This window comes from Zalophus californianus, chromosome 4, assembly GCF_009762305.2.
Source record: "Zalophus californianus isolate mZalCal1 chromosome 4, mZalCal1.pri.v2, whole genome shotgun sequence".
Classification (NCBI taxonomy): Eukaryota; Metazoa; Chordata; class Mammalia; order Carnivora; family Otariidae; genus Zalophus; species Zalophus californianus.
In genome coordinates, this window is record NC_045598.1 from 104,896,223 (window position 1) to 104,915,346 (window position 19,124).

At 37.6% G+C, this 19,124-nt stretch overlaps 1 protein-coding gene across 2 annotated transcripts in view; it reads right to left on the minus strand.

The window, feature by feature from the left end:
* Positions 1-1,120: 1,120 nt before the first annotated feature.
* Positions 1,121-19,124, minus strand: part of GOLPH3L (golgi phosphoprotein 3 like) — a 40,542-nt gene continuing 22,538 nt past the window's right edge. For both annotated transcript variants that reach the window (XM_027599374.2, XM_027599377.2), the window contains 3 exons: positions 12,971-13,102; positions 10,649-10,763; positions 1,121-3,451 (listed from right to left, as the gene is read on the minus strand). In XM_027599374.2, coding sequence (XP_027455175.1) covers positions 3,024-3,451; positions 10,649-10,763; positions 12,971-13,102 — 675 coding nt within the window. In that variant the 3' untranslated portion in view covers positions 1,121-3,023. The remainder of the gene's footprint in view (positions 3,452-10,648; positions 10,764-12,970; positions 13,103-19,124) is intronic.

A 19,124-nucleotide genomic window follows, 5' to 3' on the forward strand; every position in this document is an offset into this window, starting at 1 on the left:
CTCTGTCAAATAAATAAATAGAAATCTTTAAAAATAAAATAAAATAAAATGCAGCTTCCTAGCCCTTAACCTATACCAGAGACGGATTTATCAGGAACCTGCATTTTAGCAAGGTAACCCCCACCCCAAGATGATTTTGGTGCAGTACTCTTTGCACCACATTTTGAGAAACATTGTATAAAGGATGACTTAAGGGAACAATGCTTTGCTTGAAATAAAATTAACAAGTATAAACAATCCTGGTAAATATATTTCTTATTGTCCCCTGTGCTGTAGACATTATAAAGAAGGGAAGAACAATAAGCCAATTACAAGCACAATTATCTTTTTGTAGACGCCACTTTTAGGCAACAAGCTTCAGCAATGGAAACTTGAGCAAGGCACAAGGGCCCACCATAACCACTGGCTGAATACAGACAGGCCATCAGGTGACCCACCTCAAAATATCCAAGGCCCTAACTAACCAATGGGCTACTTACAACCAGGCAGAGTTACCTAAAAGGGGAAAATTCCCTATGTCCCCATACCTCCTCACCTTCTCCCTTTAAATACAGTCCCCACAGTCTCTGCTTTCCTGTCCTGCCCACCACTCCCTTGCAATGTATTCAGTAAACTTCTCCTCTTTCTGCTTCAGGTGAAATCCTTTCACCACCTGCACCTCCAAATTCCACCCGATCGGGTTGCCTCACATTTGGGGGCCCCATCTAGTTGGGAGAGACACCATACTTTTCACATGTTGTTAACTCTGTCACAGTGAGGTATGTTACCTGTGTTGCGAACTTAAAGACTTTCAGCTCTTAGGTAAGTTTAGGTGTCATTTGCGAGTAGATAATAGGATAGAACATACTCCTTTTCTTCATGATAATAATATTATAATTGGGTAAATTATTTTGATTGAGGGGACATTTTTCAGACCACGACATTAGCTACTCTTCAGGTTAGCCTTGATGTGCCTGCCCACCCCCCGCCCGGCCTATCTATATATGTTACGACTCCACATATTCCTAATTTTCTACACAGGATGAAACAGGCTGGTCTCCTAGTGTAAAGGGATAGTGTTATTGGCCTTGTGTGGAAAGTTCTTATTTCCAGTTAAAATAACTGAAGTTGTAAAACCAGAGAACCAAAAATTGATATTTATTGTACAGAAATGTGAAGGCCATATGCATTAAAGGAGAAGGTGTTTTGCAGTGAATACAGATTCAAACTGAAGAAATCCTCATTGAGATACAATATAAAAATAAACACTGACCAAGAGTTGCAAGAAAGAACTCAACTCAACTTCTGCCCCCCATTCCCCCAATCAAGCTGATACTTTCCACAGGAAAACCTGGTTTCAATTCCTGCTGAATTGTTCAAATGGAAAGGAAAACTAAGTCAGGTAGATACAACACATGGACTGGTTTTTGTACTTTCAGAGAGCCAGACTGAAACTCTACTCGGGCTCACATTTAGAATTCATTTCACACAAAAATTTGTATCTCTAGTCACATAAGCAATACCTGAAGTGAAAAACTTAATTGAGTTAATTGAGTTGGGGAATTTTGTGGGGCTAAACAGGTTTGCGGTAGGAAATCAAAGTTACAATCATTCTTGTAATTACTGAATATCTGGTATCAGGTCTGGGTTGTCTGTATTAGCTCTCTGACAACCTGTTTCTCTGTAATGGTCACGAAGCATGCTCCCTTAAAAAATATTAGCATAATAAATGCTAGACCTTAGCACAACTTGGTGCCTGTCCTCTTTATATTCCCAAACACTAGACTTTATATCAGCATGCTTTTGACACCAAATTGCTCTTCTAAATAGGATTTATCTTAATCTTCTCTTTGCACTCACTATTGAATTGAAAAAATTGAAACTTTTTAGAGATTTGGGTAGATAGATGGTTGTGTTGAAACAAGACTAATGACTAGGAGGGTAACTGTGAATTAAATGTAGACAAAAATACTCCTACAACCCTTAAATATAGACAGAATCTATCAATTTATGAAGCAAGTCGAAGATAGGGAACAAGAACTTCTGGAGTTTAGATAGACTGGACTCAGGATGCTGCTACTCAGCAACTGAAATTTATAACTCCCTCAATTCAGAGACATGTAGAGTCTATCTGGAGGAATCAGGACAGTCATGTGCTAATGAGTGGAAATTCTCATGCTACCTCCCTCCCTTATAAATCATATAACTAAAGGCTGAAGGACATGGTTGATACATTTTTTTTTTCATTCAGACTTTTGTCCTAATGAATGAAGGGGTAGGATAATGCTAAGAGAGAGTATAGAATATATTTCTGATTCTAGGGCTGTGAGAACCAGGCAATCAAGTTTGCAATCTTTTCATTAGGTTAGAAAAGGAAAGAAGAAAAAATCATTAGTGGGACATACAATCCCAGAGACCATCTGCTCCAAAAATTAGTTTTGTTTCCACTGCCCCTTATTCAAAGAAACAGTTATTTCAATAACTACATTACTTAGTAGAGTCTGAGAGACAAAGACTGTGAAAACATGTATTTAAGGTAGAAAATAGGGGCCGCCTGGCTGGCTCAGTCCATAGAGTATGTGACTCTTAACCTTGGGGTCATGAGTAAGCCCCACGTTGAGCGTGGAACCTACTTAAAAAAAAAAAAAAGATAGAAAACAAATTTTAAAAAACTTAATAAATGGTTTGCTCTATATCTCACTCACATTTTCTGACTGGAGAACTTCAAATCCCACTTAGATATTCCTGCTTATCCAAAAGCACACTGGGTGGAAGTAAACCAAGAAATGAGAAAAAATGGTGCCTGTTGGGTGTGTGTGGGTTCACCTAGTTTATTCACCTCTGTAGTGGAAAAATAAGGAGAAATAGTCTGTTTACAATGGCCAAAGTTTATGGAGAAGCCCTGAAGCTGCTCTCCCCAAATCACAAATCTGATTCAAGAGAAGGAAAAAAATGATGAAAAACATCTCATCACACAAAACTCAGTGTGGTGTCTCTGACAGTCACCAGCCGGCAGGGGAAAAGGAGAAACCCACCCACTGGCTTTAGGATTTATTGAAGGCTGCCAGCACAGCCCAGATCATCTCTGTGGCACTGTGCTTTGTCCCCTCCACTTCAGGGTCCAGTTCTACTAGATCCTTGGCTCGATTCATTGCCACATCATACTTGTCATCTGTCAGTGAGGAGAAGACATTCTCTAGCACGTCAGAGGAGTGGGCTAGCACCAGGAGTGCTAGTGTTCGCTTGTCCATACGCTGAGGGTCATTTACCCACCGCTCTAGGACACTATCTTGAAGTTTTTTGACTAGTCGTTGTTTCTCTGTTGTATTGGTCACTGGATGAGTAGTCATATCAAATAGGAGGAAATTCTGCTTCTCAGTGGTTAGAATACCCTTTTCTACTAGGTTCTTTGCAATTCGCTCTCTTACATTTCTCAGCTGGTACTGTAATTTGAAGGGGTTCCAGGTCTCACCTTTGGGGAAAAAAAACAAAAGACTTGAACAACACTATAAGCCAACTAGACCCAACAAGATATCTACAGAACATTCCACCCTAACAGCAGAATACATATTTTTCTCAAGTGCACATGGAACATTCTCCAGGATAGACCATATCGTAGGCCATAAAATCGCCTTAATAAACTTAAAAGGACTGAAAACATCCAAAGTATGCTCTCCAACCACAACAGAATTAAATTAGAAATTAACAGACAAAAATCTGGGAAATTCAAAAATATGTGGAAATTAAGCAACACACTCCTAAATAACCAATTGGTCAAAGAAAAAATCACAGGGAAATTTAAAAAATACTTTGAGCTGCATGAAAATGAAAACACAACAGACCAAAATTATGGGCTGCAGCTTAAAACAGTGCCAAGAGAGAAATTTATGACCCCAAATGTTATATTAGAAAAGGAGATGTCAAATCAATAACCTAACTTCGTACCTTAAAAAAGTAGAAAAAGAAGAGCACATTAAGCATGAAGGGAGCAAAATAAAGCAAACAGTAAAGATTAGAGAGGAGATAGATAGAAACAATGAAAACAATAGAGGAAATCAATAAAATCAAAGTTGAAAAGATCAACAAATTGACAAACCTAGATTGACCAAGAAAAAAGAGAGGACTCAAATTACTAAAATTAGGAATGAAAGAGGAAACATCACCACTGACCTTAAAGAAATAAAAAGGGTGGTAAGAGGACACTATAAACAACAGTACGCCAACAAATTAGATAACCTAGACGAAATGGACAAATTCCTTGAAACACACAAATTATCTAAATTGACTCAAGAAGAAAAAGTCTGAATAGATCTGTAACAGTAAATAGATTGAATAAGTAATTTAAAACTCCCCCCAAAAAGCGTGGTTAAGATGGGTTACTGGTGATTCTACCAAATGTTTAAAGAATACTACTAATCCTTCACAAACTCTTTCAAAAAAACAGAAAAGGGAACACTTCCTTAAGTATTACTCTGATACCAAAACCAGACAAAGACATCACACAAGAAAACTATAGACCAATACCCCTTATGACTATAGGTACAAAAATATTCTACAAAATACTACCAAATAAAATCCAGCAACATATAATAAACACTATGTAACAAAATTAGGTGGGACTTATTCCAGAAATGCAAGGTTGCTTTAATATCCCCAAACCCAATTATGTAACACATCATATCAATAGAATGAAAAGCAAAAACCAAATGATCATCTCAATCAACACAGAAAAAGTATCTAACAAAATTCAACATACTTCCATGATAAAAATACTCAACAAACTAGGAATAGGTAGAATCTTCCTCAACCTGATAGAGGACATTTACAAAAAACCCACAGCTAGCTTCATACTTAATGGTGAAAGAGTCAGTGTTGTCCTGCTAAGATGAGGTGTAAGACAAAAATGCCATTTTTATCACTTCTATTTTTTTTCCTGGAGGTTCTAGTCGGGCAATTAGGCAAGAAAAAGAAATAAAAGCATTCAGATCAGACAGGAAGAAGTTAAGCTATTTTTATTTTCAGATGACATGATCTTGTATACAGAAAAATCTAAGGAATCCACTTAAACTATTGCAACAAATTCAGCAAGGTTGCAGGATACAAGATTAATATACAAAAATCAACTGAATTTCTATTCATTAGCAACAATTAATCTGAAAATAAAATTAAGAAAACAATTACATTTATAACAGCATCAAAAGGAACAAAATACTTAGGAATATAACAAAAGCAGTGTAAGATTTGTACACTGAAAATTATAAAATATTGTTGAAAGAAATAAAGATTATCTAAATAAATGGAAAGGCATCCCATGTTCACAGATTGGGAAACTTCATTTTATTAGGATAGCAATATTCCCCCACACTGATCTACCGATTCAATACAGTTCCTATTAAAATCCTCCCCTGCTTTATTGCAGAAATTGACAAGCTAATTCTATAATTCATATGGAAATGCAAAAGGCCCAGCATGGCCAAAAAAATCTTGAAAAAGAAGAATAACGTTGGAGGACTCACACTTCCCGGTTTCAAAACTACTATAAAACTACAATAATCAAAAAAACAAAACAAAAACCAAAACCTACAATAATCAAGAGAGTGTGGTATTGCATAAGAATAGACATATAGATCAAAAGAAGAGTCCAGAAATAAACCCATACATTTATGGTCAAATGATTTTTTACAATGGTACCAAGATAAATCATGGAGGACAGAACAGTATTAGGACAAATAGTGCCAGGACAACTGTATTTCTATCTTCATGCAAAAGACTGAAGTTGGAGCTCTATCCCATACCATATACAATTAACTCAAAATGGACAACAGACCTAAATGAAATAGACAAATCTATAATCTCTTAGAAGTAAATGCAGGAATAAATTTTTTAAAGAAGATTTTATTTATTTGAGAGAGAGAGAACACGTGCATGCAAGAGAGAGAGCATGAGTGGGAGGGAGAGGGGCAGAGGGAAAGGGAGAAGCAGGCTCCCTGCTGAGCAGGGAGCCCAATGCAGGGCTCAATCCCAGGACCCTGGGATCATGACCTGAGCTGAAGGCAGAGGCTTAACCGACTGAACCATCCAGGTGCCCCCGGAATAAATTTCCATGATGTTGGGTTAAGCAATCATTTCTCAGATATTACACAAGTAATAAAAGAAAAAAAAGTTTAATTGAAAAGTATTAAAATTGAAAACTTTATGCTTTGAGGGACACCATAAAGAAGTGAAAAGACATAGAATGGAAGAAAAGTTTTGCAAATCCTGCACATGATGAGATTTGTATCTAGAATATATTTGAAAAGTACAACTCAATAGTAAAAAAGGTAAACCTAATTAAGAAATAAGTTAAGTATTTGTTTTGGGTTTTTTTTAAAGAATTTATTTATTTATTTGACACACAGAGAGAGCGAGAGAGATCACAAGCAGCAGGGGGGCAGTGGGAGAGGGAGAAGCAGGCTCCCGGCCAAGCAGGGAGCCCAACACGGGGCTCGATCCCAGGACCCTGGGATCATGACCTGAGCCAAAGGCAGATGCTTAACTGACTGAGCCACCCAGGCGCCTCAAAAAATAGGGTGAAGTATTTGAATAGACAATTCTCCAAAGAAGATATACAAACGGCCATAAGTACATAAAGATGGTCAACAACATTAGTATTAGGAAAATCCAAATAAAAGTCACAATGATATACCACTGCATATTCATTAGGATAGATAAAATAAAATAAAGCAGGGAATAACAAGTACTGATGAGAATGTAGAAGAATGAAAACTTATACATTGGTGTGGAAATATAAAATGGTGTAGCCACTTTGAAAAACTGGCCCCATCCCTGTCCTTAAGATGTTTAAAATCTAGGGCGCCTGGGTGGCTCAGTTGGTTGGGCGACTGCCTTCGGCTCAGGTCATGATCCTGGAGTCCCGGGATCGAGTCCCACATCGGGCTCCCTGCTCAGCAGGGAGTCTGCTTCTCCCTCTGACCCTCTTCCCTCTCGTGCTATCTCTCATTCTCTCTCTCTCAAATAAATAAATAAAAATCTTAAAAAAAAAAGATGTTTAAAATCTAATATGGGGTAATAGTGGGGAGACAAAAATAATATCTGAAGTGGGCCCTAATGACAACCTCAAACTGGACATAGATGATAAGATTCTTTAAATTGTTAATCACTGAGGTATGACATCAGGGATGAAGACAGAGTAGGAAGTGCCAGACATTCCTCTCTTCACCTAGACAACAATTATACTAGAATCTAGAATCTTTTTTTTTTTTTTTAAATTAGGCTCCAGGGGCGCCTGGGTGGCTGTCAGTTAAGCATCTGCCTTCGACTCAGGTCATGATCCCAGAGTCCTGGGATTGAGTCCTGCACTGGGCTCCCTGCTCGTCAGGGAATCTCCTTCTCCCTCTGCCCCTCCCCTTGACTGTGAGCGCTCTCTTTCTCTCAAATAAATAAATGAATAAAATCTTTAGTAGTCTTTCTTCCCCTTTCCTTAAAACAAACAAACGAGGGCACCTGGGTGGCTCAGTTTGTTAAGCGACTGCCTTCGGCTCAGGTCATGATCCTGGAGTCCTGGGATTGAGTCCCACATCGGGCTCCCTGCCCAGCAGGGAGTCTGCTTCTCCCTCTGACCCTCTTCCCTCTCATGCTATCTCCCATTCTCTCTCTCTCAAATAAATAAATAAAATCTTTAAAAACAAACAAACAAACAAACAAACAAACAAACAAACAAATGAACGAACAAACCCAGGAAGATAGAAGTGAGTCGTTACAAAGAAGGGATCCTCAGTAATATTATCAGCAGATTTCTCATCAAAAAATTTGGAAGCCTGAAGGCAGTGGGCTAATATATTCAAAGATATAAAAGGGAAAAAAAAACTGTCAAATGAGAATTCTATACCCAGAAAAACTGTCCTTCAAAAATGACTTATACTTCCCAACTTCAAAACTTACTGTAAACTATAGTAAGTAAAACAGTATGGTATTGGCATAGGACAAACGTAGATCAAAGCAACAGAACAGAGAGCCCAGAAATCCTCGCATCTATGATCAACTGATTTTCAACAGGCTACTTAAGACTATTCAATGGGGAAAGGGCAGTCTTTTCATGGATATGAGACCAAGAGTGCAGGCAACAAAAGAAAAAATAGATAAATTGGATTTCATCAAAATTAAGAACTTTTGTGCATCCAGGATTACCATCAAAAAAGTTGAAAAGACAACCTACAGAATGGGAGAAAATATTGGTAAATGATGATGGATCTGATAAGGGATTAATATCCAGAAAATATAAAGAACTTCTAAAACTCAACAGCAGTAACAATAGGGAGCCAACAGGGTGGCTCAGTTGGTTAAGTGTCTGCCTTTGGCACAGGTCATAATCTCAGGGTCCTGGGATTGAGTCCTGTGTTGGGCTCTCTGCTCAGTAGGGAGTCTGCTTCTCCCCCTCCCTCTGTGTATTCGCTAGCTCTCTCTCTCTCTCAAATAAATAACTAAATATTCAGATAAATAAAATCTTTAAACAAAAACAATAACAACAACAGAACCTAATTTAAAAAATGGGCAAAGAACTTGGATAAACATTTTTCCAAAGAAGATATACAAATGGCCAATAACCTATGAAAAGATGCTCATCACTGGTCATTAGGGAAACGCAAATGAAAACAACAATGAGATATCCCTTCATGCCTACTAGGGGAGCTAATAATTAAAAACAAAATAAAACAAAAAATAGAACAAGTGTTGATGACAATGTAGAGAAACTAGAAAGCTCATGCATGGCTGGTGAGAGTGTAAAAGGGTGTAGCCTGTAGAGGAAATAGTTTTATGGTTTCTCAAAACATAGCACTATCATATGACCCAGCAATTCTACTCCTAGCTATATATCCAAAAGAATGCAAAGCAGGGACTTGAACAGATATCTGTATACTAATGTTCACAGCAGCATTATCCACAATAGCCAAAAGGTGGAAACAACCCAAGTGTCCATCAACAAATGAATAAAAAAAAAGGGTAGATCTGAACAATGGAATATAATTTGGCCATAAAAAGGAATGAGATTTTGATATATGCTACAACATGACCAGACCTTGAATACATTATGCTTAATGAAATAGGACAGATATAGAAGGACAAATATTGTAATTCCACTTATATGAGTTACCTAGTACAGGCAAATTCATAAAGACAACAAGTAGAAAAGAGGTTGCCAGAGAATGGGGGGGCGGAAAGAAAGGATGTTTGGGATGATGAGAAAGCTTTGGGTATAGAGAGAGGTGATGGTTACATAACACCTAGAATGCATTTAATGTCACTGAATTATACATTTATGAATGGTTAAGACAATAAAGATAGTTATGCATATTTTACAATTAAAAAAGTTAACTATATACCCAAAAGAAATTAAAACACATCCACAAAAAACCCATCTGTGAATGTTCATAGCAGCATTATTCATAATAGCCTAAAAGTGGAAATAATCCAAATGTCTATTGACCGATGAATCAATAAATAAATGTGGTACATCTATACAATGAAATATTATTTAGTGATAAAAAGGAGTCAAGGTGAAACTCAGGAAGTTCTAGTAAGATTGGTGGATTTTATCAATGTCAATATCCTGTGGGTCATATTATACTATAGTTTTCTAAAAGGTTATCACTGGGGGATCTGGGCAGTGTATAAGGGATCTCTCGGTATTATTTCTTACAACTGCATGTAAATCTACAAATATCTCAGTAAAAATTTCAATTAAAAAATTGTCCCAGAAGGTGACACTGGTGATCTCAAAGTGTCCTGCTTTTTCCTAAAATTTTATACCACAGATCTATATATATATATATCTATATATATATAAGTAAAGACCACTTTACTTATATTAAAGTTTTTGAACTTGCCCTTAAAAAAAAAAAGAGGATGAAGTACTGGAACATGCTAAAACATGGATGAACCTTAAAAATATTATATCTTAAGCCAGTTACACAAAATGTTATACATTTCATTTATATGAATATCTAGAATAAGCAAATCTATAGAGACAGAATGTAGATTAGTGGTTGCCGAGAGCTGGGCAGGAGGCTTGGAAAAAACTGCTAATTAGTATGGGGTTTATTTTTGGGGTGATGAAAATGTTCTAAATTTAGATTGTGATGGTTGCACAATTGTGTGAATATACTAAAATCCATTTAATTGTGTACTTTCCATGGGTCAACTGTATGGTGTGTGAATTATATATCAATAAAGATGTTAAAATTTTTTCTTCTGAAGAATATTTTTAGAGAACTTATAGGGTGGGGTGGCAGAAGTAAGGTGAAACTTTGGTGGAAAACTTTATGTATTGATTAACCATGCCTTTTCTGTCCCTCTTTAATACATTTAAATAGTGAACCATGTATTTCTTTTTTTTTTTTTTAAGATTTTATTTATTAAGGAGAGAGAGAGAAAGCACAAGCAGGGGGAGTGGCAGGCAGAGGGAGAAGCAGGCTTCCCACTGAGCAGGGAGCCCAGGACCCTGTGATCATGACCCGAGCCGAAGGCAGATGCTTAACTGACTGAGCCACCCAGGTGCCCCTGAACCATATATTTCTTACCCAGCAGCTTTAATTCCTGTACTCCTATTCTTGAACTAGTAGCATAAAGATTACAAAGTGTGGGATTTTTGAACCATTTTGAGCCATTTTACCTGTGAGTAGCTCTATCCATGTCTGGACGGTTTCTGTGGGTTCAGTTGCTTTGATGTGTTTGAGAGTTTCATCCAGTAAAACATCCCCTGTTGGGCTATCTGACTTTAGCAGTACCTTTAAAAGAAGAATCAAGGGACCCTAGTTCATTTCCTTAATTCAAATTAAAATCTTTCAGTATACCATATACGTATTATTGGTTAAGTGTTGTAGGAAATGCAAAGCAACTTAGTATACTGTTCCTTTCCTCAAGAAATTTAAAATTTAGTATGGGGTAATAGTAAGGAGACAAAAATAACATTTGAAGTGGACCCTAGCGACAAACTGGATATAAATGATCATGGAGACAATATGCAATAATAAGTCTTTGGGTCTGGAAAACCAACTTTTTAAAAAATATATTTGAGAGAGAATGAGAGAGAAAATGCGCAGGGGGGAGAGGCAGAGGGAGAGAGAAAAGCAGACTCCCTGCTGAGCAGAGAGCCTGATGCAGGACTCGATCCCAGGACCCTGGGATCATGACCTGAGCCAAAGGCAGACGCTTAACCAACTGAACCACCCAGGTGCCCTGGAAAACCAATTTATGAAATAATAAATATAGGAAAGTCAGGAAAGGAACCAGTTTTGGGGAAAAGTTGATAGGTTTGGTTTTAACTGATAAGGGATAGCCAGGTTAAAATGCCTACTCAATACTTAAATAGGGTAGAAAAAGAAGGCCTAGGATTTGATAGGTTAATATCATGGAGGTGATAGATGAAGCTGTAAGGTAAATGATATCTCCAAAAGGACAGGAAGTTATGCAAAAGGATACAAACTGAGACTTAGATGTGAAGGAATGGAGAAGTACAAGAAATAGGGTATAGCCAGAGAAGCAAGAAAATGTAATTTAACAAAGGCCAAGAATGGAGAAAATTTCAAGTAGGAGGAGGTGGTCAAAAATGTCAAAGGCCACATATAGCTTAAAAGAGAAAAATAAAGACAAAAGAGAGGGTGGTGATGGAGTACCTGGCTGGCTCAGTTGATAGAGCATGTGTCTTTTTTTTTTTTTTAAGATTTTATTTATTTATTTGAGAGAAGGGATAGCGAGAGAGCACGAGTGGGGTGGAGGGTTACAGAGAGAGGGAGAAGTACGCTTCTGGCTAAGCAGGGAACCCGATGCAGGGCTCGATCCCAGGACCCCAGGATCATGACCTGAGCAGAAGGCAGACGCTTAACAACTAAGCCACCCAGGTGCTCCCCCCTTTTTAAGATTTTATTTATTTGACAGAGACATAGGGAGGGAGGGAACATAAGCAGGGGGAGTGGGAGAGGGAGAAGCAGGCTTCCTGCTGAGTAGGGAGCCAGATGTGGGACTCCATCCCAGGACCCTGAGATCATGACCTGAGCAGAAGGAAGACACTTAATGACCGAGCCACCAAGGCACCCCCCCTTTTAAAAATATTTTATTTATTTATTTGACACAAAGAGAGAGAGAGAGAGAGAGCGTGAGCGAGCATAAGCAGGGGGAATGGCAGAAGGAGAGGCAGAAGCAGGCTCCGGATGAGCAGGAAGCCTGACGTGGGGCTCCATCCCAGGACCCCAGGATCATGACCTGAGCCAAAGGCAGACACTTAACCGACTGAGCCACCCAGGTGCTCAGAACATGTGACTCTTGATCTCAGGGTTGAGTTCAAGCCCTACATTGGGCACAGAGCCTGCTGGTGATACCTAAAGAATGTAGTTTTGGTAGAGTTCTGAGTATGACAGTGAAGTTATGAGTGGAAAAAATAAGTAGTAAAAAATGGAGACAGGAGTATAGCTCATATGGTGGACCCGACTTGCTATAAATGGAAAGAGAAAAATCTAATGGTTATCTGAGCATGACTAGAGTTAAACAAAGACTCACCTGATGCATGTGTTTGCCCCCCTCTATATAACACTCTATTTCATAATGTTATAGTTATATAGAGGGAGTAATAACAGCATCCTAAAGTGATTTTTCTGCATAAAAAAGACAAAACCATAACCTTCTTAAAGCTCTTTAGATGATGGATATTTGAATTTCTCCCTCTGCTATAGGTTAATTAAAACTGTTAGACAATGGAATAACTAAGTCAGTGATATTTATCTTGTCTCACTACTCAGATCTTCCCATTCCCCCCAGGGGCACCTGGGTGGCTCAGTTGGTTAAGCATCTGACTCTTGATATTAGCTCAGGTCTTGATCTCAGGGTCATGAGTTAAAGCACCCCCCCAAAAAAAACAACAAACTTCCCATTCCTCCAGAATGGACCATTGATATCTGCCCTTTCATAAGTTAGGAGGATGTCCACAGAGGTGCTGTACCTTTCTGTCCAGTAGTCGCTTCTTACGCATCGTGGGGGGTTCCAGATAGATTCGACCCCGCATCGCCAGCTCTATCAGGATACCCCCTCGCAGGCCAGATGATATGCAGTCATTCCAGAAAGATGTGTAACCCTAGAGAAGGCAAAAGAGAAGAGAAAGAATTTTTTTTTTAAAGCAGAACATTATTATATTTGAATACACAACTTCTGTACAACCAAAAAGTAAAACATCACAGTAAAATGGTGGTGAGAACACATGGTATTTCTTTTGCAATGCATGGCAAATGGTTAACATCCTTAGTCATAAAAGACCTTTTAGAAATCAGTAACAAAAACACTAATATTCTGAGGGAAATGAAAAAGAAAACACAGAAGAAAATGAAATAACAAGTGACTAGTAAGGTTTAAGGACATATGAAGATGAACAGTAAGAGAAGAAAAGCCATTTTTTTTTTGTAATACCACGTTTTCAAAGATTAAAACACTGAAATGTAATGTTTGTACTGGTTAGGGAAAATTTCCACTTTTGACTCAGAATATAAATTTTGGATATACTTAATTCCAATAAGGTGGAAATACTAGGACTATTTTCAATAAATTAGCCAGAGAAATTAAAAATAATTTCTATATAAAGCATGTAACCACCTAGAAAATTTGTAGCTAATATATGGGTCCAAAAGACTACTAGCATAACAATTTGTTCATCAATATACCCCAAAAGGATACACACAGAACTCCATTAACAGTAGATCATGTTGGGAAGTAGAATTAGGAGGGGAAAAAAAGCATTTAAGAAGTAAAAATACTATCCTTCACAAATTTCTGTGCTTTTTGAAATCTGGAAAAAGGTAATTTTTTTTATCAATCAATTTTAAATTTACCCTGTAATAAGTGAAAATTATAAATAAGTACACTATATTTATACTTATGGAAGAACTGAAATGAAGCCTTGCAATCACACCATCCTGAGCTTCTCTGCGAAATAACATCTCCACCATTCAAGCTCCTGAGATTTAGTCCAATGTCAATAATGAAAACAGTCAACATGCCTGGTTACAATTCCCCTCCAAGGACACTCTTTAGGTAACTTTCAAACTTGAGCTTTCTCGGTCCAGTTTTTCTGATCTGTGAGGAGTATCACTCCAACACATGAAACAGAAGTCTCCATACATTATGAAGACCGTCTTTTGGATTTGAAGATGGTGGCAGAAGCAATAGCATCAGTTTTCTGTTTAGTCATCACAATAATTTTGCCAAAGGGTATTCTGGGACCAGAGATTGGAGGTGAAGAACACTTGAATGAATAATACTGCCGAGAGGTATTTGAAATTTTAAAGATATTTCAAAAGGAACATTTAAACAAGAAAAGGGAATTTTAAAAATACAACCAATCTCTGCCTCTCTATATCCTTGCCTATTGACATCTTGGGAGTATTGGGCTGTTATATCCAATTTTGTATTCCCAGTGGCCATTATGAAGAGTTTGTGAGTGATCACAAAGAATGTGTGATTTAGAGACTCTAGTACAGCAGAGAATTATACACACTGAAACAGTGTTGTGGGATCCAAGAAAAGAATATGGGAGAAGATAGGATTTGAGATGTACATGATGAAAAGAGATTTATAGATAACCTGAGGACAGCTAACATCAGGAACATTCCTCATGCTATGGACTTCCTTAATTTAAGTCTTAACTGGGAACCACAGGAGATGATAGTTCCATGAAAACACACTTCTGCCCTCTTCATTTGGAATTGCAAGAATTGGTATCACCAGACCTCTCGTTGAGAAAGAATGTTCTGAAAGGGTTATGGACCTGCAGCAAGCACCTTAAGGATGGTTCACTTTGTTGTGATTCATTTCCTGTCATAGTACATGAACTCAAAGCATAGAATAAGAGAACAGAATCTCTCTCTAATCCCCTTAATCTAAACCCCCTAAATAAGGTTTTCTGTCTGACATCCAGCTCTTTGTGAATTCCTATGTTTCAGCTGTTAGTTGATAACTGGCATGTCAAATTTTAATTTTTGAAAAGAATTTTGGCTTCTTGGAAATGTTTCCATGACACCCTAAATTTCAGAGTAGAATATAAATAAGTAGAAAAATGTATAAACCATTTGAGCCTTTTACTCCTCCAAGACATGTTTTATTTGCAAGCTATTTTGATGGGTGGTGTGGTAGAAACCCAGCTCTGCCACTGACTAGTTAAGTGCCTTGGGTATGTTATTTAACCATTTTCAAGTGCAATGTCCTCAGCTGTAAAACAGGGACACTAATATCTATCTTTCTAAGTTTGCTGTGAGGAATAAGTTAGATGTTACATATAAGAAGGCATTTAGTAGAGTGCTTGGCATATAGTAGGCACTTAAATATTAGTTTCCCTTCCCTAGGAGCTATACAAAGATGTAAAAGAAATACCCACTGTCTTAAGGAACAAAAAATCTAACTGGAAATACCACGCAAATGTGAGGAAAATGCTGTGATAATATAAATTTTAAGTAAAAGCTCAATTGAAAAAGCAGCAGAAGACAGGCAAAAATGACTACGCTTAAGTTTGGTTTAGATGATAGTTTTTCAAATTATAAATCATTTTTGGAATAGTCAAAAACTTTTACGGGACTTGAACTGGAGTTTGGAGACTAGGTTGAATTTTTCAGAAAAGGGAGGGTTTTGCAGAAAATCACCCAAATTCTACTATTTTTCAAAAGGGCATTCTAAGCAAAAGTATAAAGGAAAGAGACATCAAATATGTTTAGAGATCCAACTCAAGGACGTGAGATCAAGTTGGTTGGGGCCAGGCTGTGGAAAGTCTTGATGTTCTGACTTATTACTAATAAGTTACTTAGTAACTTATTAGTTAGTTAGTTAGTTACTTAGAATAGTAATTATTACTAATAATTACTACTCTGACTTAGACTAATTCCTTAGTCTAACACTATTTACTGAAAGGCAATACTGAATTCTGAAGGTTCTGGGCAAGGAGTTACGATTAACACAAGATGACCCGTCAGAGTTATTAGAACTGTTCAACACTCTAGCCATCTTTGGGTGTAGCACTCACTCTCATGGAAGAGAAGCTGGACGAGATGTTGGCAGGGAAGTTCTAGCATGGCTTTAAAGTACCACCTTTAATGGTCACTATATAAATTACTATTTAAAACATTTTTAAAAATTTACTTATTTAATTTTTAATTTTTTAAAAACAAGCTCCATGCCGAATGTGGAGCTTGAACTCATGACCCCAAGATCAAGGACCTCATGCTCCACCAACTGTGCCAGTCACGTACTCCATAAATCACTATTAATAGTAGTAATGTCTAATATTTATTGGATACTTACTATGTAGATTTGTGTTCAGCTTTTTTGCATGCACTATCTGATCACATATTCACAACAACCATATAAGGGAGGTACTACTATCCATATTTTAAATGTGAGGAAACTAATGGCGGTTCTGTGACATGATGGGGGTTAGTTACAAAGCTAAATAGTGGCAAAGAATTTAAAAAAATTTTTTAAAATTCCACTCTTCCTCTTTATTGGTTTAGAAGTTATGCAATTTCTTTACTTTAGGAAAGTTATCCTCGAAATTTTAACATGCATGACAGTTAATTTAAAATTAATACAGGGCGCCTGGGTGGCTCAGTCATTAAGCATCTGCCTTCGGCTCAGGTCATGATCCCAGGGCCCTGGGATCGAGCCCCGCATCGGGCTCCCTGCTCCGTGGGGAGCCTGCTTCTCCCTCTCCCACTTCCCCTGCTTGTATTCCCTCTCTCGCTGTGTCTGTCAAATAAATAAATAATCTTTAAAAAATAAAATAAAATTAATACAAAATTTAATTATTTAAAAATGAATCAATATTTAACCACTCTTCTAGTTGACCAATATTTTATCTTTTTTTTACCTCACATATTAGACATTATTATTTGCCTTAGCATTATTATTTTATACAGGTGGCACTTGTTTAGATTTACTCAGATGCTTACCAACGTCTGCTCACCATTCCTACCTGCATCTTAGACCTCCTTTCTGATACTATTTTCCTTTTTCCTAAAGCAGAATTTCCTTAAGTGAAAGTCTTTTGGAGGCAAATTATTTTATCTGAAAGGTCTTTATCTCAACATTGTTTTTTAAAGATAGTTTCTCTGGACATAACATTCTAGGTTGATAGTTTTCTCATATCACACTGAAGATATTAAGCCCTCCTCTTTCAGCATCCATTGTTGCAGTGAGAAATGTATCATTCTTATTGATTGTGTAGGTGATTTGTCTTTTTTCTTAGGTCCCTTAAGATCTTTCTTGGTGCTTTGTAGTTTGACTATGGCATGACTGTGTGTGAATTTACTTTTCCTTTTTGGCATATGCTTCTTGTATCTGTAGGTCCATTTCTCACTTTTCAAAAATTCTCACTTTTTATCTCTAAGAATTTTAGCTCTCCTCCATTTTCTTTATTTTTTCCTTCTGGGACGTCAATCTTCCTTATTCTAACCCCCATGTCTTTTAATCTCTTTTATATTTTCCATTTCCTTTGTCTCTAAACTGCTTTCTGAAGACTTATTTCATGTCTGGTTTCTGATTTATTCTCTCCATCTGTATCTAATATGCTAAACCAACCATGAAATTTTGATTTCAACTTTGATTTTTTCATTTCTAAAAGTTCTATGTTGTTATTTTTCACATTTGCTTGGTCATTTGTGATTTCTTTTTGTTGTTCATTTTGTGATTCTTTCATTTAAAATGTCATAGATATTTTATGTTGTCTGATCATTTTAATATGTGAGGTCCATGAATCTTTGTGATTTCTGCTGAATCTTTCTCATGGGTATTTGATTCTTTGTATGTTTAATATTTGATTAAGAAGTGGCCCAATTTTGTTGTGAATCTGTGAGATCCTGAAGGCCTAAATTAAAGATGTCTTCTTTCAGAGAGGAAGATCTGTATTTGCTTCTGCTGAGAGTCAGGCATGAGGGGACTGGGGGACTGCCACACAACTGGGATCACATTTATTTTTTTAAAAGATTTTGAGTAATCTCTACACCCAACGAGGGGCTCAAACTCACAACCCCAAGATCAAGAGTTGCATGTTCCACTGACTGAGCCAGCTAGGTGCCCTCAACTGGGACCACATTTAAACCTAGCTTCCCCATTTTTTCTCAACTCAGGTTTATTCCTGAGTGTCCAATTCCTGGATCTCAGGACTGATTTGATAATTTGTCCCAGAGCAATCTGGTTTTCATGTTTGTTTATTGCTCACCTCTAGGATTTTAAGTTTGGTGTTTGTTTGGGGACCCTGAAGATTTCTTAATTTCCAAAGGCCCAACAGTACTTTAGAAATTGTTTATTCAAGACTTAATATCTGACCACTATACTGCCAGAGATAGAGGTCTTCTAATTCCAGTTTTCTCATTACAGCCAGGATGATCTTTATGCTCAGATCTAATGATATAACTCTCTTCCCCTCTACTTAAAAATCTTTGAAATGCTCCTCCCAGTCAAGTCTAAATTCCTTAGTCTAACACTCGAGCCAAGAGGCTACTCACTGGTCTCTCCCTGGCCTCTTTCCCCTAGAACACTATGCTCAGCTTTCCAGAACAATTTTTTTTTAAGTTTATTTTTTTTAAATAAAGATTTTATTTATTTATTTGACAAAGACACAGCGAGAGAGGGAACACAAGCAGGGGGAGTGGGAGAGGGAGAGGCAGGCTTCCCGCGGAGCAGGGAGACCAAGGGGCTCGATCCCAGGACCCTGGGATCACGACCTGAGCCAGAGGCAGACGCTTAACGACTGAGCCACCCAGACACCCCCCCTTTTTTTAATAAAGATTTTTAAATTTATTTTATTAGTAATATCTAAAACCCAATGTGAGGCTCAGACTCACAACCCCGAGATCAAGAGCTGCATGCTTCTCAGACTGAACCAGCCAGGCGCCCCCAGAACTATTTTAAGTACTCTCAATGTATCATTTTTGCCTACTGGCCTTTGTACACATTGTTCTCTCTGTCCAGAAGAACCAGTACCCTTCTTTCCCCAATTCCCCCTTGTTCTTAAGGATTGTGTACAGGGATCGTATCTCCCATGTACCTTCTCTAACAACGTCTTTCCTTCTACTCCACCCTCAAGGTTAGGCTCTTCACCTGGGTGTGCCTATATACAC